Source organism: Littorina saxatilis, linkage group LG9 (assembly GCF_037325665.1).
Source record: "Littorina saxatilis isolate snail1 linkage group LG9, US_GU_Lsax_2.0, whole genome shotgun sequence".
NCBI lineage: Eukaryota > Metazoa > Mollusca > Gastropoda > Littorinimorpha > Littorinidae > Littorina > Littorina saxatilis.
The window spans coordinates 11614813-11642606 of record NC_090253.1 but is presented as its reverse complement, the minus strand read 5'-3'; the positions used below and the strand labels follow the sequence as shown (position 1 = coordinate 11642606).

Below are 27794 nucleotides of genomic sequence, written 5' to 3'. Positions count from 1 at the left end.
GGGAAGAGCCGAAAATCAAAACTGTAACTGGCAATTCACCGACACTATGAACTGAGAAGGTATGGCATGAATTATGAGAAACAACAATATAATTTTTAAGAAGAATCTTTGTTCTATTTCCAAAAATTATTTTGTACATTTACAGATGTATTCTTAGTTTGTTTAACATCAATTGCTTTATAAAAAGCAGCTTATTTTGTAAATGTTACTTTTTTAAGGTATTTGCTCCAACAGCCAATCATATGTGATCTCTCACAGAGGCCACAACACAGCAACATGTGCGAAGTGACACGGACCAGCTTTGAAAAGCTCTTTCCTCTCATTGAGAAGACGATCAAGCAGGCTGATTTCGTCGGTAATCTTGTTAGTCACCTATCTACATCATCGGGACAATTCATCATAAATCAATGTCATTTGTCGCAGCCAGTTAATGATTTCCGTGTGACTTGGAATAATAGGCCGTGAAAAGTAGGGTATGCGCCGAAATGGCTGCGATCTGCTGGCCGATGTGAATACGTGATGTATTGTGTAAAAAAAAATCCATCTCACACGGCTTAAATAAGTCCCTGCGCCTTGAATATGTGCGCGATATAAATTGCATAAAAATTTTTTTTTTAAATCCCTGCGCGATATAAGCCTCATATTGATTGATTGATTGATTTCTATCGCTTGGACTGAAACATCTAATTATCTACTTGTACAGCATGCTGATGGGGGAGTTAATTTGAATGCCAGATCGGCAGACTAGTGCACCCCCCCCTCCTCACACAAGCTCCGTAAATGTAAATATCTATTAAACAGAAAGCAAATGCTAGAAGTTGATGACGTAAGTTGTGCGCATGTGAATTTGTGACTCATCATTTTCTCCAATCCCAACCACTCCAGCATTTTGTCTCTGGATGCGTGCATGCTCAACAGATTCAAGAACCAACTGGACACAGAAATATTTATAAAATCAAGTTTGTATGAGTACGATGAGTGACCATTGTCGCACAAGTTACAAATGCAATGCAGACCAATGTATCTATATATATATATACTGAACTCCAAAAGAAACGCAAGTTAAGAGTTATTTAAGGTTTTGTTAAAATTCATGCACTAAAGGTGGGTTTCAGGTGAACATTCTGAACGAGCATGAGTTAGCATAGTGTCCTGCACGTAGCCTGTGAAAATCACGTGTGCAGCGCCCAGAGTGCGCTCTCTGCAGCGTGCTGAAGATTGAGACTGTTTTTCGCTCACGCAGCCCACACAAAAGCTGCCAGACCTGATTTTTTTCGTTAACAGTACTCAGCTCACACAAGGAACAAAAACCTGTCTCCGTCCACTGTCTGAAATCAGCCATTTGTACAGTAGAAGCATGCCAAGACTGAGCGCCATTGACCGGGAGAGAGCAATCGGGCGATTGCAAGCTGAAAATCGCCCAGCTGCCATTGCAAATGTCATGGGCGTGGCAACCTCGACCATCTGTCGTCTGTGGACCCGATTCCGAGCCAGCGGCAGCACCCGGGATGACGCTACAAGCGGACGACCTCGTGTGGCTACTGCTCGCCAGGACCGGGTCATCTACCGTCAGCACCTGCGCCAACCGTTCCTCCCGGCTACAGAAACCTCCAGGAACACCGTCAACCGCCTGGTGCGCTCCATGAGAGACAGATGCCAGGCCCTTGTCAACGCCAATGGGGGACACACGCGTTACTGAGCCTGGCGATGAGAACTTTCTTTCGGTAACGTTTTTTGTTAGTGACAATCAAAGAACATTGCCCCAAGATGCTTTGTACCAATTTTCGTGAAATTCGTTCGATTCGATCTCGTCAAAATGAAATGCCAAAGAATGAGATTAAATTTCTTAATCTTGCGTTTCTTTTGGAGTTCAGTATATATACGTTGTTGAACAAATGGTGGGACATATAAAGGCTGCGAGGCCTATATCTCATTCAATGAGTATATACCTATACCTCAGGAGCTCACATCCACGTCGGACATACACGGATATTTTTTCCAAATGTCCTATACATTTTTCATGCAAGAGGACATATGTCCAATTGTTTTTGTCACAAAGTGGTCATTGTCCGTTTATGCTTTCATTTGATCCGGACATTGTCCATACTTTCCAATTTACAGAAGTTGGATTATTTTATCAATGTTTTGTGAAGCGATGTGTCTCTCCAAGCAGACGAAACTTGGGGAGACTCTGTATGTGCTTTTTATAGAGAGCTTCCAAGGTTCGCAACTCTGAATGCTCCAAGCCGGTTGACAGTTCGCGGTTTTTTGACTCATATGCGAAGCAAAAGTGAGTCTATGTACTCACCCGAGTCGTCCGTCTGTCCGTCCCCCCCGTCCGTCCGGCCGTCCGTCCGGCTGTCCGGAAAACTTTAACGTTGGATATTTCTTGGACACTATTCAGTCTATCAGTACCAAATTTGGCAAGATGGTGTATGATGACAAGGCCCCAAAAAACATACATAGCATCTTGACCTTGCTTCAAGGTGAAGGTCGCAGGGGCCATAAATGTTGTCTAAAAAACAGCCATTTTTCACATTTTTTCCATTTTCTCTGAAGTTTTTGAGATTTAATACCTCACCTATATATGATATATAGGGCAAAGTAAGCCCCATCTTTTGATACCAGTTTGGTTTACCTTGCTTCAAGGTCAAGGTCACAGGAGCTCTTCAAAGTTGGATTGTATACATATTTTGAAGTGACCTTGACACTGAACTATGGAAGATAACTGTTTCAAACTTAAAAATTATGTGGGGCACATGTTATGCTTTCATCATGAGACACATTTGGTCACATATGATCAAGGTCACTTTGACCCTTATGAAATGTGACCAAAATAAGGTAGTGAACCACTAAAAGTGACCATATCTCATGGTAGAAAGAGCCAATAAGCACCATTGTACTTCCTATGTCTTGAATTAACAGCTTTGTGTTGCATGACCTTGGATGACCTTGGGTCAAGGTCACATGTATTTTGGTAGGAAAAATGTGTAAAGCAGTTCTTAGTGTATGATGTCATTGCTAGGTTTAGCTGAAGGTCAAGGTCATGTCAAGGTCAAGCATGTGAGTCGTATGGGCTTTGCCCTTCTTGTTTCTCCGAAAAAGCAACATGCCGCCAAAACGAACGCTGAAGAAGGTGTTAGAAAAAATATGTCCTATTGATTTATTTTTGTTCAGGACAAATGTCCTATCACTTTTGCATTGTCCAGGACATTTGTCCTATGCCACCTCTCATGGATGTGAGCCCCTGATACCTATGCATTTGTTTGATTTCATTTATTGCACATACACTGATACAGGCACAACATTAAATTTGAAACACCAGTTCATGCCCTTAATTTACATCACTTGCAAATTTTGTACTGGTATAGTAGAAATTTTTATACAAAACAGATTGATAGACTGCTAACATTCCACTTGTAATTCAAGAATAAAGTAAAACAAGAAAGGTTATAATGGAAGTTGGAATGTTTATGGCCAAAGTTAAACCAAAAACTCAGATAGACATATCTTGACAAAGAACAGTCACACATGTTGCAGGAGATTATTGCACAGTGGGAGTACACACACATACATGTCATGATTTACATTTACTTACTGTATTCTTACTGTTGCTTCCCATGTCCACGCTATCATAACGCTGTGGTAAGTGTTATCATAACGCTGTGGTAAGTGTTATCATAACGCTGTGGTAAGTGTTATCATAACGCTGTGGTAAGTGTTATCATAACGCTGTGGTAAGTGTTATCATAACGCTGTGGTAAGTGTTATCATAACGCTGTGGTAAGTGTTATCATAACGCTGTGGTAAGTGTTATCATAACGCTGTGGTAAGTGTTATCATAACGCTGTGGTAAGTGTTATCATAACGCTGTGGTAAGTGTTATCATAACGCTGTGGTAAGTGTTATCATAACGCTGTGGTAAGTGTTATCATAACGCTGTGGTAAGTGTTATCATAACGCTGTGGTGTTATCATAACGCTGTGGTAAGTGTTATCATAACGCTGTGGTAAGTGTTATCATAACGCTGTGGTGTTATCATAACGCTGTGGTAAGTGTTATCATAACGCTGTGGTAAGTGTTATCATAACGCTGTGGTAAGTGTTATCATAACGCTGTGGTAAGTGTTATCATAACGCTGTGGTAAGTGTTATCATAACGCTGTGGTAAGTGTTATCATAACGCTGTGGTAAGTGTTATCATAACGCTGTGGTAGGTGTTCACTGCCATGCGCTTTGTCTTTTTCAGCCATTGACTCAGAGTTCACCGGACTGTACGTGAGAGACAATGACAAACCCAGGTTGGTATTATTTTTATTGCTGTCTGTTAATATTGGATAATGTGTGATCTTTCCAGGAACTTCAATGACAATGTCAGTGAAAAATGGGGATTGGTAGAATAATGTATGACAGTATGATAAACATGTCTCACAGTCACAGTTTATATAGTACAGTAGTATAGTACTAGTAGTGAAAAACATCAAGTTTTCATTATAACCAGGACAGTGCTTAAATTGACTCTCAGGGCTATTCCCTGGAAACTTAGGTTTGAATCTATCCAGGATTATGTCTGGCTTGGTGTAATACAAACTCTACATTTTAAAAAGAATGTAATTTAATTTTTGTTTTTATTGATGATGCATACAACTGGGACTACGATTTTGTTATGAAGTTCAGTAGCTTTATCGTCATGTTTTCCTCTCATCTTTTCCAGTTTGTTCGACACGAGCGAAGAGAGGTACAAGAAGATGCGGAACAGTGTCACTCGCTTGACCCTGTGTCAGATCGGTGAGCATTTTAGTCTTACTCAGTGACTTCCCCTTGCTTGTTCATTCCTGCCCTGTCCCTCAGTGTGTGTGCTTATGCATAACAGTTGTCAGCCTATTGGCCAGTTTTCTGCATTTTAAAAGCTCTAGAAATCATTTTTGAGATCACAAGATTGCATCATTTTGTATTATTTATTGGATTTAAAGTTTTTTTAAAACACACCTTTCTGTCCTGTTCTTCAGCGTGTGCTGATCGATCGAGGCATGAGATTATTCAGCTATTTTACGAGCTCCACAAATTAATTTTGAGATCACTAAATTGCAAGATTCTGGATCATTTTCTTTCAATAATGTTCTGTGCGGGGAGGGGTTGTGGAGGGGGGGGGGGGTAATTTCATGCGGCCCGGTGCTTCTCTCTGTCAAACTTTATCACCTCTTTCTCTTGTTCTGACTTTCTTATGAACCGAGTCTGATCAAAACAGTAATGTGCGGTGTTGAAAAATCGATCACAGTTTGCACCCTCCCAAACTCTGAGAAAATGAGGTCTTAAAAAGGAGGGAGTCTTAAGATAGGGGTACATTTGCAGAGGGTAAGATCAGAAAGTCTTAGAAAAAAAGGGTATTCAGTGGGATTCAGTCTTGAATAAATGGGTCTTTGAAGGGGGTTCCACTGTACATAGATATACAGAGAAAATCAGGTCTTAAAAAGGAGCGAGTCTTAAAATAGGGTTAGATTTGCAGAGGTTATGAACATAAGGCCCCCCCAAAAAAGTCTGTTTACGGTATCCCGACCGACCCTATTTTTTCGCGCGACCCTAGATTTTTTTTGGCATTTTGGAAAAAAAAATATGGGGGGGTTTTGGGGGAAAAAAAAAAAAAAACCCGACCTACCGACCCTATTTTTTTGGCCTATGTTACCGTAAACAGACTATTTTTTGTTGTTGGCCTAAAGTCTTAGAAAAAAGGGTATTCAGTGGGAGAGAGTCTTGAATGGGGCGGGGATATAGCTCAGTTGGTAGCGCGCCGGATTTGTATTCAGTTGGCCGCTGTCAGCGTGAGTTCGATCCCAGGTTCGGCGGAAATTTATTTCACAGAGTCAACTTTGTGTGCAGACTCTCTTCGGTGTCCGAACCTCCCCCCGTGTACACTACATTGGGTGTGCACGTTAAAGATCCCACGATTGACAAAAGGGTCTTTCCTGGCAAAATTGCTTAGGCACAGTTAATAATTGTCTACCTATACCCGTGTGACTTGGAATAATAGGCCGTGAAAGGTAAATATGCGCCGAAATGGCTGCAATCTACTGGCCGTATAACATTTCATCTCACACGGCATCACTGCAGAGCGCCTAGAACTGTACCCACGGAATATGCGCGATATAAGACTCATTGATTGATTGAATAAATGGGTCTTTGAAGGGGGTCCCCTGTACATGGACAGAATGATGCAGTGAGGAGCAGTCGCTTCATGTTTCACATCGTCAATCCTTTCTCACATTCTGTTTGAGTGTTCTTACATTGGTTTATATAAAAATGTATAATAATGATTATTATGTTATAAAAACATGTTTGAAATAATTAATACATTTAAGTGGTTTTCTTAATTTTGTTCCAGGTATATCAGCTTTTGTCAAGAACAAAACTGACAGTGTGTAAGTGGTCTTGATTCTGTTGTTGTGTTGTTTGCTTTTAATCGCAGCGTGTGATGGGATTAAATGTGTTTGGATAAAAGACTTTACCAGTAATTGTGTCTGCTCTTATTAGTACTTTGAGCTGTGTGTGAATGGTTCAGTTAGACATTGATAGGCTTCCATTTCAAACTTGAAGGTTATCATAGTCCATTGACGCCTGGCCAAAGCTTCATTGAAGGGCGACGGAACAAAGCGACTGAGAGCTTTGGGAGGATGTTAATCGACCGGGATAACCTCCAAGGTGTTCATCACAATTGAACACCTGTAATTTGACCAATCATTTGACGGGCGCAGTGGCATGGTGGTAAGACGTCGGCCTCCTAATCGGGAGGTTGTGAGTTCGAATCCCGGTCGCTGCCGCCTGGTGGGTTAAGAGTGGAGATTTTTTCGATCTCCCAGGTCAACTTATGTGCAGACCTGCTAGTGACTTAACCCCCTTCGTGTGTACACGCAAGCACAAGACCAAGTGCGCACGGAAAATATCCTGTAATCCATGTCAGAGTTCGGTGGGTTATGGAAACATGAAAATGCCCAGCATGCCTACTCAACGAAAGTGGAGTGAAGCTGACTATGCTCTCAGAGTATAGTGTGGGGAACCCAAATGGGCAAACGAGCTCACACGTAACCAGACAATTCTGGAACGCTGAAGAAGAAGAAGACCAATCACAGTCACAGAATAATTGTTCCTTTCTAAACCAATCATCTTGATTGACTCACATTGGTTGAAAGACTGAACTTGCACCTTTGTTGCATAACTTTTTGTCCCCTAATTTTGATATGATTATTGTTCTTGTTTTTTGTCCAGGTATGAGGCTCACACCTTCAACTTTCCGCTGTGTTCAATGGCCTTTGGCCCCATAGACCCTGGTTTTACCTGGCAGGTGGGTTCATTATACCAAAGTTTGCCCTGTTTTTAATTTCTGTGTGTATGTGTGTGAGCATTGGCAGGTGCACATGTGTGTTAGAGTTAGAGAAAGACATACAGAGAACTCATTTTTTCACACAACTTTATTATCCCATTGCATGGAAATTCAGGCTGCTTCCTCCCAGTGGAAAGCTAGTCATGCCACCCACGTGTGCATGTTTAGGTCAAATCAGCCATCTGCATTTCTGGCAGAATGACCGAGGTCTTTTACGTGCGACAGCAGTGATGGGACATCGATACTGCCTGTGAGCTGCTCATAGTGTTGACCCGTGTCCCAGGCCTTTAATGCGTGACAGCAGTGATGCGACATGGATACTGCCTGTGAGCTGCTCATAGTGTTGACCCGTGTCCCAAGTCTTTAATGCGTGACAGCAGTGATGGGACATGGATACTGCCTGTGAGCTGCTCATAGTGTTGACCCGTGTCCCACGTCTTTATTGCGTGACAGCAGTGATGGGACATGGATACTGCCTGTGAGCTGCTCATAGTGTTGACCCGTGTCCCACGTCTTTATTGCGTGACAGCAGTGATGGGACATGGATACTGCCTGTGAGCTGCTCATAGTGTTGACCCGTGTCCCAGGTCTTTATTGCGTGACAGCAGTGATGGGACATGGATACTGTCTGTGAGCTGCTCATAGTGTTGACCCGTGTCCCAGGTCTTTAATGCGTGACAGCAGTGATGGGACATGGATACTGTCTGTGAGCTGCTCATAGTGTTGACCTGTGTCCCAGGTCTTTAATGCGTGACAGCAGTGATGGGACATGGATACTGCCTGTGAGCTGCTCATAGTGTTGACCCGTGTCCCAGGTCTTTAATGCGTGACAGCAGTGATGGGACATGGATACTGTCTGTGAGCTGCTCATAGTGTTGACCCGTGTCCCAAGTCTTTAATGCGTGACAGCAGTGATGGGACATGGATACTGTCTGTGAGCTGCACATAGTGTTGACCCATGTCCCAGGTCTTTAATGCGTGACAGCAGTGATGGGACATGGATACTGTCTGTGAGCTGCTCATAGTGTTGACCCGTGTCCCAGGTCTTTAATGCGTGACAGCAGTGATGGGACATGGATACTGTCTGTGAGCTGCTCATAGTGTTGACCCATGTCCCAGGTCTTTAATGCGTGACAGCAGTGATGGGACATGGATACTGTCTGTGAGCTGCGCATAGTGTTGACCCATGTCCCAGGTCTTTAACGTGTGACAGCAGTGATGGGACATGGATACTGTCTGTGAGCTGCGCATAGTGTTGACCCATGTCCCAGGTCTTTAAAGCGTGACAGCAGTGATGGGACATGGATACTGTCTGTGAGCTGCGCATAGTGTTGACCCATGTCCCAGGTCTTTAACGTGTGACAGCAGTGATGGGACATGGATACTGTCTGTGAGCTGCGCATAGTGTTGACCCATGTCCCAGGTCTTTAATGCGTGACAGCAGTGATGGGACATGGATACTGTCTGTGAGCTGCTCATAGTGTTGACCCATGTCCCAGGTCTTTAATGCGTGACAGCAGTGATGGGACATGGATACTGTCTGTGAGCTGCGCATAGTGTTGACCCATGTCCCAGGTCTTTAATGCGTGACAGCAGTGATGGGACATGGATACTGTCTGTGAGCTGCGCATAGTGTTGACCCATGTCCCAGGTCTTTAACGTGTGACAGCAGTGATCAGGCATGGATACTGTCTGTGACCCATGTCCGTTCCCGCCTTGATTTGAACCCTTGACCAAAGGATCACAAGTCCAGTGATTTACCACCTGTGCTACCAGGGCCCCCCTACCACCTGTGCTACCAGGGCCCCCCCTACCACCTGTGCTACCAGGGCCCCCCTACCACCTGTGCTACCAGGGCCCCCCTACCACCTGTGCTACCAGGGCCCCCCTACCACCTGTGCTACCAGGGCCCCCATACCACCTGTGCTACCAGGCCCCCCCCTACCACCTGTGCTACCAGGGCCCCCCTACCACCTGTGCTACCAGGCCCCCCCCTACCACCTGTGCTACCAGGGCCCCCCCTACCACCTGTGCTACCAGGGCCCCCCCTACCACCTGTGCTACCAGGGCCCCCCTACCAACTGAGCTACCAGGGCCCCCCTACCAACTGAGCTTTCAGGTCCCCCCTACCAACTGAGCTACCAGGGGCCCCCCTACCAACTGAGCTTTCAGGGCCCCCCTACCAACTGAGCTTTCAGGGCCCCCCTACCAACTGAGCTTTCAGGGCCCCCCTACCAACTGAGCTACCAGGGCCTGCCTACCACCTGTGCTACCAGGCCCCTGTGATTAAAGGAGTGGTTTGTAAACCGACTGGCACGTTCACTAAATATTTGTTGACTGTTAATGTTGAAAGTCACCATTGACCTGTTTTCATGAATGTTTGTTTCAGGCATCGGCTTTGGAGTTCCTCAGTCGCTTCAGCTTCGACTTCAACAAGGTTAGCTGCATTGTCGTTGTTGTTGTGGTTGTTGTTGGTGTTGTTTTGTCTGTCATTGACGGGCGCAGTGGCCTAGTGGATAAGACGTCAGCCTTCCAAGCAGAAGGTCGTGGGTTCAAATCCCGGCCGCGTCTGGTGGGTTGAGGGTAGAGATTTTTACCATCTCCCAAGTCAACTTCAACTCAACTCAACTCAACTCAAATTTTATTGGCTTCAATTTTCATAGAAGAATTTGTCTTGCGCTTGGGAGAAAGTAAGAGTATAACATATAAAAACAGCATTCATATCACATTTCATGTATCACACACTGTAATCACTAGTATAAGCCTACAATTATCACATTTGTACCTGTATCATACATGCAAATAAATAGTATCACATTTCCACGTATCACACACAATATATACATTACATAACATACAGCAAGCTTCCATCTCCCGCGCCCCCCCCCCCCACCCCTCCCACACATACATATCCTCGCACGTGCGTCGACTCCATACAAATGACATCATCAGTCCATTAACTAAAATGCACAATGACTAGTAGTGGGTACATGATACTTAATACGTGCTCAACTAGACCTGCTAACTAAAACTTATGCAGGGGTGAGTTTTGGCGCTCGCCCGCGGCGACTTCAAATCGCGTCGGGCGAGTTCGAATTTCCTCTGAAATCGCCCGCCGGGCGAGTTCAAATTTTGCTGAAGTACAAAGTCGTTTGGCAACGTAGTCAATCGGAACGGCCGGTGAACAAATATCTCTGCGGGCGATCTCAAAATCTGTCACTTCTCTACTGCCCACTCATCCCCCCCCCCCCTTCCCCCACTTTGAGGACTCAGGACTACCATCAATCAATGTCAGACACATTGGCCAGACAGCTACCCCCCTCCGCCTCACTTGACCGTGTCATCACCCCTCCAGTGCCACGAGCCGCTGGCGATTGCATCAGCAGTCAAAATAGTTAAAACCCCCCCTCCGTCCCCCCTCTTTGCGCTATTCACTTCACCCCCTCTCTGATCTTATCCTGCGCTCACCAATCCTTCAGAGACTTTCACATGTTGTAAAACAGTTTCCTCTCAGATAAAAACTCGGTCATTGACCCCGAGTAAGAAGGTCAGTGTCTCGACAGGCAGCTGTGTTCAGATTGCAAGTAACGGTCATTGACCCAGGTCTCAAGGCCAACCAGCTTTTACAATGCATCTGCCTTTGATCTGACCGCCCATCCAGAGCAAACATATTCCCCCTAGCCCTCTGTATTTTTCCTTTGGTGTGCCTGCTATGTACCACTGATCCAGTTTCTGGGAAATGTATATAATTATGTCATTGACTGCAGGGGTACTCATTGAGACCGTTTTCCCAAATATGTTAACACCAGCTTTGCTGACCAACTTAGTACAAGTAGTGACAGTACTACTGCTGTCAATTATTTCCCTTCAACTAAGGAAGTAAAAAAAACCCACCCAGATCCACTATATGTGATAAAGAAGAAAAGACAGACCTTCAACAATAGGACAAGGGATGCAACTCTGCTGAATCAAAAGCATAAAGATCACCTGTGAACAATTCTAGGATCAGGAAATCTGAACATCTGTTTGTTTTCATTAGGAAATAGAAATGAAATGTAATGCTTTTGATTATTTATGACTTAAGCTGTGGTAAATTTGGCTGGTATGCAACTTTTACAGTAATATTAATAACACAGACATAAAGAAAAAGAAACAAAACAAGAAAGCAACTTAGAAAAATGTTTTGTTTGTAGTCAGTTTTTTATACTTGGTTTTATACAACAAAAACCATAATTTAAATTAAAAAAAAATGCTGATTTACTCTTTTGTAGTGTGTGTTTATGTGGTAAGTAAAGTTCCATAGTAAATTACTTTGTAAATTGGTTGGTAGGGGTACATAAAGGGGGTAACTTTTAGTGAGGTTTAGTGTGTGATTGTGTGACAGGGTGTGAATGTGGTTTTGATTTCTTGTTTCTTTGTGGCGGCTTTTATTTTAAATTCTTTATTAAAACAAGGTTAATTATCATTATATTAAAACATAGCATTTTAGTCATCAAGTTTTCTGTGTGTTTGTGGTAGTTATTAGTAGTGCAAATCCACATGTATGCATTATAAGTATGAATGTACGTCTTTTGTGTATGTGGTTAGCAAGCGACGAGCCGCTGGGGCGGTTGTAAGAAATCCCGGCAAGTTGAGGGCCGGTTGGGATTTGGGGGGGCCGGTTCAATTTTTGACTTACCGGCCCCCCTGGCCGGTAGCAAAAAAAGTTAAGGTACACCCCTGCTTATGTGCAGACCTGCTAGTGCTGTATCCCCCCCCCCCCCCCTTCCCTTTGTGTGTTCAAGCACAAGACCAAGTGCGCACGGAAAAGATCCTGTAATCCATGTCAGAGTGCGGTGGGTTATAGAAACAGGAAAATACCAAGCATGCATCCCCCGAAGGAGAAGAAGAAGTCTATCATGTGTTGTGCTTCCAATAAAGACACGTTCTAATGTCCCATTATTTGTTTGATTGCAACCAAATTTCCATTATAAACCATGCATTAAGATGTCAGAGCATGTATTTATTACACGAGTTGGGCATATTTTACGCTTATTTTTACGATAAACACAACTGATGTCAAGAGTGTCAGAATGACCAATTGTACACATTTCGTTTCTCTCAGCAAACAGGAAATTCTGGTCGTTGAAAATGAAAGCGGAAGTCATGTGTACTCAGAAAAGTGTGACTTTTCACAACCAAATAAAAAATAATTATGGCAACAAAGCAAAAGCTGTTTTGCTTCTTAATCACCCTTTTTTTATTTATTTTTTTATTTTTTTTTATTTTTTATAACATCCATTCATTTTAAGAAATATCAAACGCTTCTTAATCACCCTTATATCAGAAGATTGGCCAAATAACGGAGGAAAGTGTTACAAAACTGTTGTTGTTTTGTGTGTGCAGTGTGTGTATGAAGGTGTGTCATTCCTCAACGACGAACAAGAGAGGCAACTGTGTCAGAGTATGGAATCAGGGGCCCTGTTCTCGGGTGTGGAAAGGTACTTTGCTGGAACGTTTGTACAGCGGAACCACCTTTTAAGACCACCCCTTAGTTTTTCAGATTTTCTGTTCATTTCCTCTGGGTTTTTTCTCAAAATTTGACTCTTCCTTTTTAAGACCTGGTTTTCTCAGATTTGTGACGGTCTTTCAATTGAGACTCGACTGTCCATCTGTGTCTGTGTATGTCACAGAACTGCCAACTCTGCAGCCATCCCTCAACTTGGACACATACTAAAACTCAACACCTGGACACTTTCTGTGCAGAGTTAGAAACTTTTTATGTCAATCTGCAAAATTAATTTATAAAACAATTCCAGCTATGCACAGGAAGAAGTGAAGAGGTTGATTTTTGGTATGTGTCCAGGTGGAGAGGTGGTCTTATCCCCTCTGCAGGTCTGAGGTAGTGTTCACGGGAGGGGCTGTGCCTTTTTAAGTGTTACTGTACTGAATTTTTAAGGTAAAAAAAAAAGATAAAACACGCAATATTTGTCTCTTTTTTCTGAATCAGAAACAATGAAAACAACCCATTTGGCTTGGTTGAGCCAATATTAAAGCCATATGTACTCGATGACTATACACGCTAATTGCTTTACCAACAGCTGGAGACATGCTAAATTAAGTTCCCTGCAAAATATTGTGGTCTAGGACCCCTTCAATGTTGAGATATGTTAATTTTCATTTTGATCTGGATCGTCCTATTTATAGATTTGCCAACAGAGGTAACGTTGATGCAAGGGAGAGAACACCGCGGCTTTGTTGACATCCTCACTTTTTCAGAGGCTAGAACAAGCTGTAATGCATGTATTATGGTCCGCGCATGGTGACGTATCGTCATTATATGGTCTTATGGTGCGTTTGACATCGATTGTGGGCAAACTACACTTTGTAAACACGGGAGTGCGTTAGTATGCCTTTAATTGTCTCTTTTTTGTGATGCAGACAATTTGACGAAAGTTTCATCCAGTCGCTGTGCTCCGTGGTGGCTCAGTGGTATGTGAGCAGCAAGGAAGGCGAGACATACACACTTCACAAGACGCAAGGTGAGTGTTGCATGATGGGAGTTTCATCCAGTGCTCCGTGGTGGCTCAGTGGTATGTCGGCAGCAAGGAAGGCGAGATGTACACACTTCACAAGACCAGCGGTCAGTGTAGCATGGTGCAACTTGACCCATTAATACTTTATACGCCCCCACCCCTTTTTAAACTGTCAGAAGTCTGGAACTAGGGCGCGTAATATAAGCGTTCGCTTGAGTTCGTGTCCCTATTGTTTATCGTTGTATTGTTGTACCATGTTTGATTTAATAAAACATTGTTTAAACCAAGTCTGGAACATTTGTTAAAATAGGGGGGATTGTTAATACGGAGGTTTGAAACCCTGAGCTTTCAGGATTGAAGGTTGTTGTATATGTACCCTCAGTGCTTTATACTTTTCTTTTGTTGTGTCTTCAGCGGACGCCAAACTGTGGTGCGATTACGTCATTCACTCCGAGATCCGGAGACGCTTCCCTCTGGTTTGGACTGTCAATGATACATTCAAAAACGTTAGTTTTACCTGCTTTTTGTGTGTCTGTGTCTGTGTCTGTGGGGGATGGGGTGTGTGTATGTCTGTGAGGGGTGGGGCGATGGGGGTGTATTGTGTGTGTGTGTGTGTGTGTGTGTGTGTGTGTGTGTGTGTTCAGAAAACAAAGAAAAAAAACCACAAAAACTTCAGTATCACACTCAATGGGCAGGGAAGTGTGTGTGTTTGTCTCTGTCTGTCTCTCTGTTTGTCTCTGTCTGTCTCTCTGTTTGTCTCTGTGTCTGTCTCTCTGTTTGTCTCTCTGTCTGTCTCTCTGTCTGTCTCTCTGTTTGTCTCTGTCTGTCTCTCTGTTTGTCTGTCTGCTGGTTCCTCTGGAAGAATTTTGAGAACGCACTGTGCCACTCATCACGCTATATACTTTCTAGACTGACGTCTTTTTGGTTTGACGTTAAAGATTTCACAAGGCTTTGGAAAAGCTCGAGGTTTCGTAAGACGTGTCTTCAGTTTGGGCGCTTCGACTGTGGGACATTAGAGCAACAGACACACAAGTACAGTATGTAGCATAAACACAATACTACGTGGATTTTTCACATAATAAAAAACTTGCTTTCGCTCGCATTTCAATATTTAAAAAAACCAAACAGGTGTAAATCTGATATAACACAGCAAGCCATGTGGTATTCTCTATTTCTTCATTCAGGGAGAAGAAATGTCGGCATATATTGACATGATCATATTTTTGCATGCGTGTATTCGTGTTTCCAAGTCCTGAGACTATCGCTGTGACCCTGGGAACAACACCCCGGTGCAAGCATGCGCACGATAAAGATCCCAGGGTCACAGCGGACCCAGCCTGGTCCCTAGGCCTTTTGAGGTCTCCTCTAGCAGCCGGCAGCCAGCTGTCTGCATCCCTCCCTCCCTCCCCCCCTGCATTTTTATTTTCCTTTTTTTATACACAGCCGTGTTTTTCCGTCTCTTATGCCCCTAATGGCTTTGCCGTGAGGGCGTAAAGCTTACATTTTCTTCTGACATGATTTCAGATCGCTGTGGAAAAGGTGACGGCTGAGAGACGGACGGAGCTGGAAGAGAGGAACAAAGTGGATCAGGAGCAGGAACAAGAAAAGTATTTAGTTTTTTTCACTTGCCTTATTACTGCATTGTTGGGAAATTCGGGTCGCTTCCTCCCAGTGGAAAGCTAGCAGCAACAAGAGTTGCGCTACCCAGGTGTGTGCGTGTTTAGGTGTAATTAGCCACCTGTATTTATGGCAGAATGACCGAGATTTTTTACGTGCCACAGTGGTAACACGGGGGTGGAACATGGTCACCGTCTCTGAGTCTGCACATAAAGTTGTCCAGTTGTCCGCCCAGGCCTGGATTCGAACCTGTGACCTTAGGATCACAAGTCCAGTGCTCTACCAGCTGAGCTACTTGTCCCTCATTGATTGATGGTTAACTGATTTATTGATTGATCCCCCCCCCCCCCCCCCCCCCCCCCCCCTTCAATTTATCACTTTCTTCTCCCAAAAGATTCCTGATGTTTGCTGGGTACGTTGATTTTTCCTGTTCAGTAAATGGGTTGATGCTGTTCATGCTGAATTGTCAGTAAAGTGTCTCACGTTCTCTATTGATTTTTCTCTTTTGCATTACATGTACCAGCTTGACACTTATTCATGATGAAACATCTGTAATTTTGTTTACAGCAATTTTACAGATTTGTTCCTAGTTTTATAAGGACAGTAAATGTTGAGTCTCTTGAGCTTGTTCGGTGCTCGATCTCCATGGTTTTCCTGGTTTGTGTGTTGCCATGGATTCTCATTGTGTTGCCATGGATTCTCATTGTGTTGCCAGGTTGAAACAGTCGATGCTGGGCTTCACCAGAGTGTTCCGCGTCCTGAGGGAGTATCAGAAGGTACGTACAGTGGAACCCCCCTTTTAAGATTTCCACCTTATTAAGACCTTTTTTCCCCACTTTCTGTTGTATTGTATGGGGAGATTTATATAGCGCTTGACGTTCTCTAAGCGCTTTACATATTAATTTCTGCCGTGTGAGATGGAATTTTTTACACAATATATCACGCATTCACATCGGCCAGCAAACCTCAAGCCTATTAGGGCGAGCATTCACCTTTCACGGCCTTTATTCCAAGTCACACGGGTATTTGGTGGACATTTTTATCTATGCCTTTACAATTTTGCCAGGAAAGACCCTTTTGTCAATCGTGGGATCTTTAACGTGCACACCCCAATGTAGTGTACACGAAGGGACCTCGGTTTTTCGTCTCATCCGAAAGACTAGCACTTGAACCCATTCACTGTTCATAGCCTTTGTAAAATTACCCCCATTTTGAGAGTCGCTCCTTTTTAAGACCTGATTTTCATAGATTTTTGGAGGTCTGTAACGGGAGGGGGGGGGGGGGGGGGGGGGTTGCTCTGTACTGCCCTCATTCACTGTTCTTTCATGTTGTGTTTCTTTCATGTTGTGTTTCTTTCATGTTGTGTTTCTTTCATGTTGTGTCTGTCATGTTGTGTTTCTTTCATGTTGTGTTTCTTTCATGTTGTGTTTCTTTCATGTTGTGTTTCTGTCATGTTGTGTTTCTGTCATGTTGTGTTTCTGTCATGTTGTGTTTCTTTCATGTTGTGTCTGTCATGTTGTGTTTCTTTCATGTTGTGTTTCTTTCATGTTGTGTTTCTGTCATGTTGTGTTTTTGTCATGTTGTGTTTCTGTCACGAGGAAGTACATGTGCATGTATTACCATCAGAAGGTACATACTGTACACACTGGTTCACACACACTCTTTCATTTTGCATTTCTCTCTTTGGCCATTGTCTTAACCACACATTTCTCTTGGCCTGCGTTCGTTTTGTGCAAGCATTTTGTTTGGAAGTTTCGTGTGTGTGTGTGTGTGTGTGAATGTTTGTGTGTGTGTGTGAATGTTTGTGTGTGTATGCATGTGAGTGTGTGTGTGTGCATGTGTGTATGTGTGTGTGTGTACTGTAATGATGTTTAAAATGACTGTTTCAGATACTGGTTGGTCACAATATGATGATGGACCTGATGTTTATGTATGACAAATTTTTCCGTCCTCTGCCACGTGAGTTGTTCAGCTGTTTGTGGATGTGTTTTTAGTATGGTTCATAACTGATTCAACCTAGCACTGTGTCAATTTCTCTAATAGTGTGGGTGCCTGAAGATCAGTGCAACTTCGTGATGAAATAGCCAGGAAACATGCCAACTTTATTCTATTAGATGATAACATGCGCACACACGCATGCACAAACACGCGCACTCAGGCAGGCAGGCACGCACATAAACACACACACACACACACAAACACACACACACACACACACACACAAACACACACACTTTGAATTCAGAAGTGATAGTGACCACAGCTTATGTTGGTTTGATCTTGCATTTCATTTTCTGTTTTAATGTATTCATTTTAATGGACAATAAAGTGTTGTTGTTGTTACTGTTACTTGTATCAATATTTTGCAGCCAAGTACGCCACATTCAAGAGAGATCTGCACACTGTGTTTCCACGGATCTACGATACCAAGCAAATGTCCTTCAGCATGAAGAAGGTAAACTGTACCAAGGTGCTCTTCAAAAGACCGTTGGGGCGATATATTTGTGACTGTAACGTATTGTTTTGTCAATAACAAACGTTCCAACAACTTACCTTTCTTGTTTTTTGATTCTGACTTTTGGAACGTTGGCAGTCTCTTTGTTCTTGGATTTGCTCATGGTGCTTTGGATTCACCCAGCTCTGTTTGGCAGTCTCCCCACAAACAATCCATTGTCACATTTGTCATGACAGTCAACATTCAACCACAGAAACCCATCAGCTTTTGTGGTGTAACCGTGTAAAAATCTGGCTGAAGAATTAAGACTCCTTGGATCTGTGATTTTCAGAGGAAACGATTGTGATAAGGATTGGTTTAAATAGAGAATTGTTGTGAGACCCTGCAAGGGGGAGTGGGTGTTCATTTTGTTTTCTCACCTGGTGACTGTTGATGTTGTGTCCAGATGCTGGAGGACATCACAGGTGTGTTTTCTACCAACCTGGTGCAATTGCACCGCATTCTAAACAGGTGAGATCATCAATTAAGCATATATAGTTGACCCCCCCCCCCCCCCCCCCCCAGCAGGTGGGATAATGAATAATTTTATTAGGGATGTATTGGGAACACATACACTAAAACGAGCTTTTATATATTAGATTTTTTCAGAGGTCTAAAAATCTAATATATAAAGCTTATTTCTGTGTGTGTGTGTGTGTGTGTGTGTGTGTGTGTGTGTGTGTGTGTGTGTGTGTGTGTGTATGATGACAAAGACTCTGAAACGGGTGCACCAATTTAGACGGGAATTTCAGGGTATGTTTGCTGCCACTTGAGTTGTGTCATAGGGTACTTTAGGAAAACCAAACTTGAGAGGAGTTGTTAAAAACGGCGGAAAACAGAAGATATCCTACGAGCCATCGAGGACCCTGTCCGTCTGGGCGGGTGAAACTTTGCTTCATCATTCTCTCCTCTGCACGTTTTGATGTATTTCATGCGTAAGGCCAAAAAGAAAAATATGTCTGTTTCCGGTAACATCGTCAAAAAAAATAGGGTCGGTCGGTCGGTCAATGTTTTTTATTTTGTATTTATTTTTTATTTTTTATTTATTTATTTATTTAAAAAAACCAAAAACTTTTTCTTACGTTTTATTAACGTGTTTTTACGTGTTTATTTATTTTTTTTAAACACTTCCTTAGTTTACTTACAATTATTTAGCACATGTTTTTGACCTAGATATATTGAAACTAAATAAAGTATACTTGACTTCATTTATTTATTTATTTATTTTTTTAATTTCATTTTTTTACGAAAAGCGAAAAAAACCTTTAGGGTCGGCGCTTAAAATAGGGTTGGTCGGGTTACCGTAAACAGACATATTTTTCTTTTTGGCCTAATATGTCCATGCCGTCATTGTCCACGATCTTCACCTTTGCTGGCCAAGTCTCGGTCTCGGTTATATGCATGCATTATACTAATGTTCTGCCCCCTACCTCTCCCTCCCCAACCCCCTTCTTCCTCTGTTGTCTTGAACTTGATGTGCCTTTTCTTCTTTTAATTATCACTGTTGTTATTATTGATGGATGCATTTCCGTGTTACAGCGACAAAGTGGTCAACAGTGTGCTCTACACTCCCTCTGTGTCGCACGCCACGGGGTTAGAACGCTACAGTGAGTGCTGTATTTTCCCCTCACTTCATTTTGTCCATACATTGTAACATTTGTACCAGTCCTGCATTTCCCATCACTTCATTTTGTCCATACATTGTAACATTTGTACCAGTGCTGCATTTCCCATCACTTCATTTTGTCCATACATTGTAACATTTGTACCAGTGGTGCATTTCCCATCACTTCATTTTGTCCATACATTGTAACATTTGTACCAGTGCTGCATTTCCCATCACTTCATTTTGTCCATACATTGTAACATTTGTACCAGTGCTGCATTTCCCATCACTTCATTTTGTCCATACATTGTAACATTTGTACCAGTGCTGCATTTCCCATCACTTCATTTTGTCCATACATTGTAACATTTGTACCAGTGCTGCATTTCCCATCACTTCATTTTGTCCATACATTGTAACATTTGTACCAGTGCTGCATTTCCCATCACTTCATTTTGTCCATACATTGTAACATTTGTACCAGTGCTGCATTTCCCATCACTTCATTTTGTCCATACATTGTAACATTTGTACCAGTGGTGCATTTCCCATCACTTCATTTTGTCCATACATTGTAACATTTGTACCAGTGCTGCATTTCCCATCACTTCATTTTGTCCATACATTGTAACAGTTGTACCAGTGCTGCATTTCCCATCACTTCATTTTGTCCATACATTGTAACATTTGTACCAGTGCTGCATTTCCCCTCACTTCATTTTGTCCATACATTGTAACATTTGTACCAGTGCTGCATTTCCCATCACTTCATTTTGTCCATACATTGTAACATTTGTACCAGTGCTGTTCCCAGACACAAAGAACAATAGTCAGTTGGACCTGGCTTCACAATATACATATGTCGAATTGTCCTGATACCTAAAAATTGTTTTGTGTCAGAATACATCCTACCTGTCAAAACTATCAGAGATTCGACCCGCCTGGGGTCAGAATGATGCGTTAGATCAAAAAAGGTAATGGTGATGGAAACAAGGCCCAGGAACAACACTGATGTACACATTTGTTCAATGCTCTAATATTATTATGTAAAGCTGCTTATAACCCACAAGGAGACATTTTTGCTAAAGTGAATTGATTTAAATGGTTCATCAATGTTTTGACATCTTGTGCATGTGATGGCCTCCTTGTGAAAAGAAGTTAATTAATGTCTGCTGTGCGATTTTTGTAACTTTCACTTTCAGGCTTTACTTTTTCTCAATTCTATGTAAAAGATGTGGTGCGTGTTATGTGATGTGGTCTTGTTGACGTTTCAGAAGATAACGATGCCCCTCACGAAGCTGGTTTTGATGCCTACCTCTGTGGCTTTGGTAAGGTCTTGACTGACTGACTGACTGACTGACTGACTGACTGACTGACTGACTGACTGACTGACTGACTGACTGACTGACTGACTGACTGACTGACTGACTGACTGACTGACTGACTGACTGGCTGATTGACTTACTAACTGACTGACTGATTGACTTACTGACTGATTGACTTACTGACTGACTGACTGACTGACTGATTGACTTACTGACTGACTGACTGACTGACTGACTGACTGACTGACTGACTGACTGACTGACAGACAGACTGACTGGCTGATTGACTGACGGACTGATTGACTGACTGACGGACTGACTGACTGGCTGATTGACTGACTGACGGACTGATTGACTGGCAAACTGGCTTGTTGATGGTCTGACTGACTGATTGACTGACTGACTGACTGACTGACTGACTGACTGACTGGCTGATTGACTGGCACACTGGCTGGTTGATGGTCTGACTGACTGGCTGATTGACTGACTGACTGGCTGATTGACTGGCAAACTGGCTGGTTGACAGTCTGACTTACTGGGTGATTGACTGACTGACGGACTGATTGACTGACTGACTGACTGATTGACTGATTGACTGGCAAACTGGTTGGTTGACAGTTTGACTTACTGGGTGATTGACTGACTGACGGACTGATTGACTGACTGACTGGCCCACTGGCTGGTTGACAGTCTGACTTACTGGCTGATTGACTTCCTAACTGGCTTGCTGGCTAGCTGGCTGGCTGACTGGCTAGCTCAGTAGCTGATTGCTGGCTGACTGACTGGCTGATTGACCAACTGACTGGTTGACTGACTGGCTAGTTGACTGACTGACTGACTGACTGGTTGGCTAACTGACTGACTGGCTACCTGGCTGGCTAGTTGACTGACTGACTGACTGACTGACTGATTGTGCTTAGTGTTTTGTTAACCCCTATAACTTAAACAGGAAAATTAATAAATCCAATAAACACAAACACTGCTGACTGATGGAAGGCATAAAGCTGTCAACACATTGTCATGAAACCTGTTGTGAGACAAGTGTGATACAAGTATTGATGTTAGTTGCACTAGGAGGGAAGGCTTAAAGCTGTCCACACATTGTCATGAAACCTGTTGTGAGACAAGTGTGATACAAGTATTGATGTTTGTTGCACCAGGAGGGAAGGCTTAAAGCTGGGTGGCCGAGTGGTAACGCACTTGCGCTCGGAATCGAGAGGTTGCGTGTTCGACCCTGGGTCAGGCCGCTATTTTCTCCCCCCTTTCCTAACCTAGGTGGTGGGTTCAAGTGCTAGTCTTTCGGATGAGACGAAAAACCGAGGTCCCTTCGTGTACACTACATTGGGGGTGCACGTTAAAGATCCCACGATTGACAAAAGGGTCTTTCCTGGCAAAATTGTATAGGCATAAGTATTAAACAATGGCGACTGCATGTGAGAGGGAACAATAAAGAGACCAAAAAGCAATGTACTCACGTTAAAATGACGAACACGGAACGAATAACGGCGACGTTTCGACCTAAGGGTCTTCTTCAGGCACAAAAACACAAAAGTACACACACAAAAAAGAAGAAGAAAGACGCCAGCTTCCCTTGCTTCTCTGTCTTTGTCACCTGTTGGTTTGTGCAGTGTAGTTGTTTTGTCAGTTGTTCTCCTCTTTATTTGTTCTATCGTCTTTCTTCTTCTTTTTTGTGTGTGTACTTTTGTGTTTTTGTGCCTGTATAGGCATAGCTAAAAATGTCCACCAAACACCCGTGTGACTTGGAATAATAGGCCGTGAAAAGTAGGATATGCGCCGAAATGGCTGCGATCTGCTGGCCGATGTGAATGCGTGATGTATTGTGTAAAAAATTCCGTCTCACACGGCATAAATAAATCCCTGCGCTTAGAACTGTACCCACGAAATACGCGCGATATAAGCGTCGTATTGATTGATTGATTGAAAGCTGTCCACACATTGTCATGAAACCTGTTGTTAGACAGGTGCAATACAAGTAAACAGAAGTTTGATGAGGGTCTAGTCAGATACAGTGGAACCCCCCTTTTAAGACCTCCATATATCTGAGAAAATCAGGTTTTAAATTCCAGATTTGATGGTTTGAACTGTCACCAATGTCAAGGAAACTAGCATCCACCTGACTCGTGTAAAGTTTCTGATTGTGATGGGTTGATATGTTTACGTATGATTTCCAGCAAGTGAAAGGAAATGATGGCATTCACTGTTTAGGATGATTAACTTGTAAGAAGCTGGCCATATTGTTTGTGTTAAGTCGGGGCCTTACATCTCTTGAAAGTAATGTTTGTGTTTGTTGCAGCATTTCTTAGAATGTGTCACCTTCTCCACTTCAGGAACACCACGTGAGTCAGACATCAAGTCACTTTCAACCACATACGATTAAAACACCCACAAATAAGCAGGCATGAAAATTCTCCGTATTTTTCGTATTTTTGAAACAAATAAACCGTATTTTTTTTTATTTTCCGTATTTTTGCTTTTTTTTTTTTTTTTTTTTTTTTTTTTTTTTTTTTTTTTTGTCTAGTCATAGTTATAGTAAAATAGTTTTGGGGCCATGTTTGAATCCAATTTTAAGGCTCAGATAGCCCCAGATTGCACCAAATTGCACCCTTGAAAAAAAAAATTCCGGGGGTGCATGCCCCCGGACCCCCCTAGAAGTCTTGGCGAATTTTGTTTTCAGTATTTTTGTTTTTTTCAGTTTTCATGCCTGATAAGACGTTGCTTTTTGACCCTGCGTGTCTTTCAAAATGAAATCTCTGATGTCACAAGCCAAACTGAATCTGTTTGTTTTGCTGTCAGCATCATTTAGGCCAAACAAAAAGATATGTTGGTTCAGGGTAACGTTACCAAAAAAGATAGGGTCGGTAGGTCAGCTTTTTTAAATTTATGGATTTAGTCAAGTTTTTATTTTTTAAGGATTTAGTCGAGTTTAAAGGAGGTTACTTCCCTTAGTCTCGGTATGGTTAAAAAAAACGTGCCAAAAGTGGTTTTTTTGTTGAGAAATTAAAAAAACGTTTTAGGGTTGGCGGAAAAAAATAGGGTTGCTTGGGTTACCCTAAATTAACATATTTTTTTGTTTGGCCTTTGCATGTTGCTTCTTGGAAGTGTTTGAAAGACGTTTTTGTTATTGGATAATTTGTGAAGGAGATTCTTTTTGATACTTTTTGCAGGAAGAATTCCATGAAACACGCGCCCTTCAGACTGTACCTGGAGTCGCTGGCCCCTCAGGTCAACAAGGTCAACATGATCAGAGCCATGCTCAACCACATCGTGAGTTATCCCTAACATCGTCACAGTGTTATTTGTTTGTTCCTCCACTTCAAATACTACATGGTCAACGTTCTCGTGAATGTTTCGTTACTTCTGTGATTGAAAGTTTCAATAGCTATTTCTTCGTCTTCTTTTTTTTATTATTCATAAATAACTTATAGGGTGAACATTGAAATACATTGACAGAGGCTATGAACAGAGAGTCTATGAAAGTGAGAATGAGAGTCTTAAAACGGAAAGTTTTGAACAGCTAGTGCACAGGACTGACAGTGTCTTGTGTTGTTGTAGCAGGGACCACTGTAAATCACGCTACATGTGAACAGTGAATAGGACTGACAGTGTCTTGTGTTGTTGTAGCAGGGACCACTGTAAATCACGCTACATGTGAACAGTGAATAGGACTGACAGTGTCTTGTGTTGTTGTAGCAGGGACCACTGTAAATCATGCTACATGTGAACAGTGAATAGGACTGACTGTTTCTTGTTTTGTTGCAGCAACTAGACGGCAGGGACCCGCCCTGTCTGCGGCCACAGCAGCTGTACGTACGATGTCGCAAGCGAGGGCAAAAACTCAACAGTCATCAGGTTGGTTATTTTGTAGAAGAATTCCAGAAATAACTCTGTCGGGATTGTTCGGTTTGTGAAAGAGTGACTACTCTTGCTTTTAGTGAGGCAAGCTCTCTACACATGCTCCTTTCCACGTGTTTCAAACAAACCCTTTGCTGGTGACATGTCTATGATGTCACTGGGGAAAGTTTGACTCACTAAAAGCAAGAGTAGTCACTCTTTTACGTTCCATAAGAATCTGACAGAGTTACTTCTAAACATGGTCTATTGCAGTATCTTCAGCTATCCTTTGAGGGGATTGATTTTGTATGCGGATCAGTATTGCTACACTATGTTCTGTCACACTAAAATCATTGAAAAAGGCTGTTTTTGATGTCCAAATCAAAGTCATTTATCAGCTTCAGGAGACATCTCAGGAGGAGGGGGGTTCCAAGAAAAATGTTTTATTTCAACTTCAGTCCCATCCCTGCATTTATGAAGTGTTTATCTTCAGATAGTCCTCTGTTTGTGTGTGTGTGGGCGTGCGTGTGTGTGTGGGCGTGTGTGTACAAGCGTACGTACGTGCATGCATGCATGTATGCGTTTGTTTGTGTGTGACTGGTGTGTCTGTGCATGTCTGCATGCATTTGGGTGGGGGAAAGAAACCCCAATGACCATGTTTTTCCATGCACTATTTTGAAAAAGGACACTGTGTGAAGCATTATGTGTTGATCTTGCAGCTGGCAGAGAGGCTGTCTGTGTGCGGCACGGTGGACATTCGACTTCTGTCGTCCAGCACGGCACTAGTGGTGGCAGGAAACTTCACATGGTCAGTGACACACACACAGGTCGCAGGATACACACCACCACACCCTTCCCCCCCCCCCCCCCTTATCCTTCCGCCCTTTTGCAACTGATTTTTACAATATGGACCTCTCTCATTGTACAGTGGAGCCCACCTTTTACAGCCTTCACACAGTTCAGAACATCAGGTTTTAAAAGGGAGGGAGTTTTAAAATGGAGATAAATCTACAGAGGCTATGACCAGAACATCTGAGAAAGGAGGGTCGGAAGTCTGTTTATAGGGGCGTTCCACTGTTTTATTGACCCCTGTTAAACGACCTTGTGACCTTGTAAACAGTAGTTCATTTCAAAGAGTCTTTTTTTTTTCCTGCTATTTTACAATTTTTTTTATGTCATACAGCATCTTACGTTTTTATTTAATGTTATTATTATTTGTTGTTGTTGAGAATGTACATAACCTTGAGAAGTTTTTGCTTTCAAGATTGAGACTCTGCAAAGTGTAATTCATTGAAACTTTAATTTTAAACGCTGGTCAAAGCCCTTCAGACAGTCAAGAATTGTTTTCAGTTGTATATATGAGTAATCTCACAGTCTTCGACTTTTACCTCTATTTTTATCATTTCACGTTTCAGTGCAAGGGCAATCATGGCGAAATTCAACGGTCATCGTGTGCTCTCGGTGTCCAAGTATCGCTACTGGAGGCACTCAGGTGTTGCCAAGACTGTCATGTGGTCAGTCTAACCTCCCTTGTGTGTGTGTGTGTTGGAGTGTGTGTGTGTGTGGGTGGTGTGTGCACGTGCATGCGAGTGTGTGTCTAAGTATGTGTGTGTTCAAGTGTGTGTGTGTGTGTATGTATGTGTGCGCGTGCATGCACTTGTCTGTATTTAAAGTGCTCGGAAACAATGGTGCAAAAGAATTCAGACATGGAATACAATGCAAATTGTGGTACACTGTCTTCTTTGTCATACATGCATTTTTCAATGTCATTTTTTCTTGTCGTTTGCAGATATAGAATTCAATAAAGTGCGCTGTATGTTCTTTGCCATACATTTGTGAATGTTAATATTCTTCTTGTTATTTGCAGGTGTGGGTTTCTGCTGTCGAGTGGTGTGTGCGTTTGGACTGTGCTCTCTCTTTTCAAAGACGGCGACTAAGTGTGTGTGTGTTCATGTGCATGTGTGCGGAGTGCATGCATGTCATGAGATGTGTGTGTGTCTGTGTGTGTGTGCGCGCGAGTTCATGCATGTCATGAGATGTGTGTGTGTGTGCGAGTTCATGCATGTCATGAGATGTGTCTGTGTGTGTGTGTGCGAGTTCATGCATGTCATGAGATGTGTGTGTGTCTGTGTGTGTGTGGGTGCGTGCATGCGAGTGTGAGTGGGATTCAGAAAGGTAAAGTGACAGTTCACTAATCTGATGTAAATCATGTGAACTTTTGTCTGCTGTCAAGTGGTGTGTGCGTTTGGACTGTGCTCTCTCTTTTCAAAGACGGCGACTAAGTGCGTGTGTGCACGAGTGTGTGTGTGTGTGTGTGTGTGTGTGTGTGTGTGTGTGTGTGTGTGTGAGTGTGTGTGTGTGTAAATGTGTGTGTGGGTGGGTATATGATTGCTTTTGTGCATGCGTGCGAGTGTGTGTATGATTCAAGCAATTTACAGTGACAGTTCACTAATCTGATGAAAATCATGTGTGAAGATGTCGACAGTTGCAGTGTGTGTGACAGAGAGGTTGTGTATAAGGGAAAGGTCGCGACTGACCACAGTACTGACCACAGTACAGCCATTGTGACTTGACATTGACCATTATGTGTTCAGCTGAAATGGCTGATCATGAACATTCAGATCAAAATAAATGTTGAGATTGGTGAAAGTATATAATTCATGACAATTGTTCATGTTGTATGTCTGTATCTTATTTTCCTCTTTTCTAAATCTTTTAATTGTCTATCTGTTTGTCTATCTATCTGTCTATATGTCTGTCTATGTGTCTGTCTGAGGGTCTATCTGTCTGTTTTTCTATCAGTCTCTCTGTTTGTCTGTCTATATATCTGTCTGTTTTTCTATTTGTCTCTCTGTTTGTCTGTCTATATATCTGTCTGTTTTTCTATTTGTCTCTCTATTATTCTGTTTATTTGTCTATCTGTCTGTTTTTCTGTCTGTCTCTCAGTTTATCTGTCTGTCTGTTTGTCTATTCATGTATCTGCCTGTCTGTTCATGTATATAATATATATG

The 27794-nt window shown here is 42.6% G+C and overlaps 1 protein-coding gene across 2 annotated transcripts; it reads left to right on the top strand.

Annotated features, from left to right (window-relative positions):
- The first annotated feature begins 253 nt into the window (after positions 1 to 253).
- On the top strand, positions 254 to 27442 carry LOC138975264 (poly(A)-specific ribonuclease PNLDC1-like). 2 transcript variants are annotated; one of them, XR_011458583.1, is made up of 23 exons: positions 254 to 355; positions 4249 to 4300; positions 4714 to 4787; positions 6379 to 6415; positions 7260 to 7335; positions 9764 to 9811; positions 12760 to 12854; positions 13795 to 13895; positions 14304 to 14395; positions 15414 to 15496; positions 16222 to 16282; positions 17396 to 17465; positions 17876 to 17961; positions 18407 to 18471; positions 19540 to 19607; positions 20881 to 20934; positions 23246 to 23288; positions 24117 to 24216; positions 24712 to 24801; positions 25503 to 25591; positions 26199 to 26297; positions 26651 to 26825; positions 26856 to 27442. XR_011458583.1 is itself a non-coding variant. In XM_070347917.1 (22 exons), the coding sequence occupies exons 1-22, from the start codon at positions 277 to 279 to the stop codon at positions 26718 to 26720; spliced, it is 1632 nt and encodes a 543-aa protein (XP_070204018.1). In that variant the 5' UTR covers positions 254 to 276; the 3' UTR covers positions 26721 to 27442. The 2 variants fall into 2 exon arrangements, 1 of the variants encoding a protein (XP_070204018.1); XM_070347917.1 differs by having other exon boundaries at positions 26651 to 27442.
- Positions 27443 to 27794: the final 352 nt, after the last annotated feature.